Below are 2,556 nucleotides of genomic sequence, written 5' to 3' on the forward strand. Positions count from 1 at the left end.
AAAGCTAAGTATATTGTTTAAACACTTGTTGAAATTTGTAGCAATTTACAAGTAGATCATTGTTATAACTTAAGAAAAATTTATAGTATATGTTAACACTTGTTGAAATTTGTAGCAATTTACAAGTAGGTTGGACCGAGATCGCTATTTAAATACTTGTTGAAACTTGAGAAAAAGTTTGCAAAAGTTAAACATCGAGTAGTATATGTTTCATACTGGTTAAAAATTATGAAAAGTTTGCAGGTCAGTATCTTGCCGAAGTAAAAGTTTTGTAGTTATTATACCTGAGGTATGTAACCCCGAGAAGATTGCACAAGGAAGGAAGAAGTATGTAAAGCATGCAAAATATTCTAAGTATAGAAACCATGCAGAAGCAATCAAGAGAAATTGAAGATTAAAGCATTCAACAAAAACAGGAGGAACATCGGCCATGTGAAGAAGCTTATATTGTCCAGGAAACAAAAAAAAAAAAGTACAAAAGACAAAAAAAGAGAGACATTAAAGTTGTGGTTCCTCAGCCTCAGGAGCAACTTTGGTTTGGACCTCTGCAGATTCTTGAAGAGCTACTTCGGCCGCCTTCTCCATTGCAAGTTCTGCATCGATCTCGGCAAGAGTTTCATCAATATTCTTGTCAATTTGAGGAACGTCGGACGAAGCGTGCTCTAAAGTGGTTTCCTTGGCAACCCCTTCACCTACATCATCTTGAGTTAAGTCCATGATTTGCGAACTTGAAGGAAGGGATTTGGTCCCAGCAGCATCCTTAGGTTTCCTTACCAAAATTTCAGCCTCATCCTCGTCCTCACCTCCATCTTCATCCTTAGATTCAGAAGCATCCTCAGGTTGACTTGGAGGTAGAGGTGGTGGGAAGGGAAGAGGGATAGCATCGGCATTGCGGAAGGGTGAATCAGCAGGAAGATCAAGTTTCTTTATCAGGGACATCCACCCAAGGGAGAAGCCCCTGTTGCATGCCTGCCTGACCTGAAGTTTGTATTCTTCAGTAACGTCAGCCATACCCTGGGCGTATGCCTTTTCATCGGCCTCCTTAATTTCGACATCCTTGGTGGCTAGGGCCTCCTGCAGTTCCTTTTCGGCTTGGGCCTTTCTTTCCTCGGCCTCTATTTTCTCGGCTTCAGCAACCTTCCTTATGGCCTCGGCTGATTCAGCTTTTTCCTCGGCTATCTGTTGGGCCTTAGTTGCAGCCTCGGCCTGCTCTTCCAGCTTCTTCACTTTTAGTTGAAGACCTTTGTTGGTCTTCTGCAGGGCAGAAAACTCCTTCTTCATCTCGGTCATTCTTTCCCGATTCTTAAAAGATTGCATTGAAAACGAATGGGCATGCTGGATGGCCTGAAAAAAAATAGAAGTGTTGGAAAATATTTAAGTATGAAACAGAAAGAAAGTCAAAAGTTCAAAGCAGGAGCACTTACTTGAACGGAGTGCTGGAGCATTAAAGCGTAGTTCTCATACTCACTATACTCAGCATTTCGCTCCAGGTCCCCTGGAAGGAGAAGAGCGGTGTTAAGGGCGACGCCGACATTAATGTCATCGGCGCTTTCACTAGACATGATTGGCCTGCCCTCCAAAGTAATCTTTGGGGCCCAGGGGACGTCGGGTTTTTTGGACCCCGAAGCCGTTGCAGAGGACGACCTCGCTTTCTTTGACTTTGAAGATTCTGCTGGCTGTGTTTCAGCCGACCTTTTTGTAGAAACAGTCTTCTCACTCCCAGCCAATTGTGAAATTGGCAGAGCATCTTCATTCTCAACTACAGTGGCTTTGGCCTTTGGCTGAGCCTTTTTTGTTCTTTTTGGCTTTGGTGGGGGCATGGATTGGGTTAGTTTAGCATCAGCATCAACTGGGAGGTCGGCTAAGAGATCTTGGGCAACAGGCTTCGGGCGACCCATCTCAGCAGTCTTGACAAGTCGACGCCGAAGTCTTCTTTCTGGTATTGGGATTTAGTATGGGGCTGAAGTAGATGGCAGATCTGCTGGGACAGAAGTGGATCCTTGGTCTGCTCGTGATGTGGAAGCAGTGGGAAGAGTTATGGCAGAAGGTGGAGAAAGACTCTTCTTCTTCTTCTTCGGGACGTCGGGTAGAGTGGATTTGTACGTAGGAATAAAGTTCAGAAGAAGAGGTGCTTTCCTTTTATGGACAGGCAAGTCCAGGAGCTTTTTCAGGTCCTTGCTAGGAACGTAAGATTGGCGAAAGTCTTTCGCTGGCTTGCGAACGTCTGCAAGAAGAAACAGACATTAGAAACAGATAAAATATTGAAGACTTGAAAAGAAACAACTAAGTAAATAACACTGGGCTCTTACCCTTTCCCTCTTTAACCGTTCGAGGAAGAGGGTATAGATAGACATCTTCGTCTGGGGCAAATTCCCAATTTCCAGAGATAATGAAGTAGTCATCTCCAGCCCCCTTGTTGGAGTCTGGGAGGTCGACTACGATTTTGAATTCAGTGGACCTCGGCTTGAGGTAGTAGACGTAACCTTTTTCCTTCAGGCTAAGGGGGCACATGGTGTAACAATACTGTATGTCGGCTAGGGTGATTCTAACGTTTTC

The 2,556-nt window shown here is 44.3% G+C and overlaps 1 protein-coding gene across 1 annotated transcript; it reads right to left on the bottom strand.

Moving 5' to 3' along the window:
• Positions 1–355: 355 nt before the first annotated feature.
• Positions 356–2,225, bottom strand: LOC145801626 (uncharacterized). The gene is made up of 2 exons (XM_082893371.1): positions 1,425–2,225; positions 356–1,344 (listed from the first exon to the last, which is right to left on the bottom strand). The coding sequence occupies exons 1-2, from the start codon at positions 1,896–1,898 to the stop codon at positions 499–501; spliced, it is 1,320 nt and encodes a 439-aa protein (XP_082749497.1). The 5' UTR covers positions 1,899–2,225; the 3' UTR covers positions 356–498.
• Positions 2,226–2,556: the final 331 nt, after the last annotated feature.

Source organism: Camellia sinensis, chromosome 10 (genome assembly GCF_055761805.1).
Source record: "Camellia sinensis isolate YWXY chromosome 10, ASM5576180v1, whole genome shotgun sequence".
Taxonomy (NCBI): Eukaryota; Viridiplantae; Streptophyta; class Magnoliopsida; order Ericales; family Theaceae; genus Camellia; species Camellia sinensis.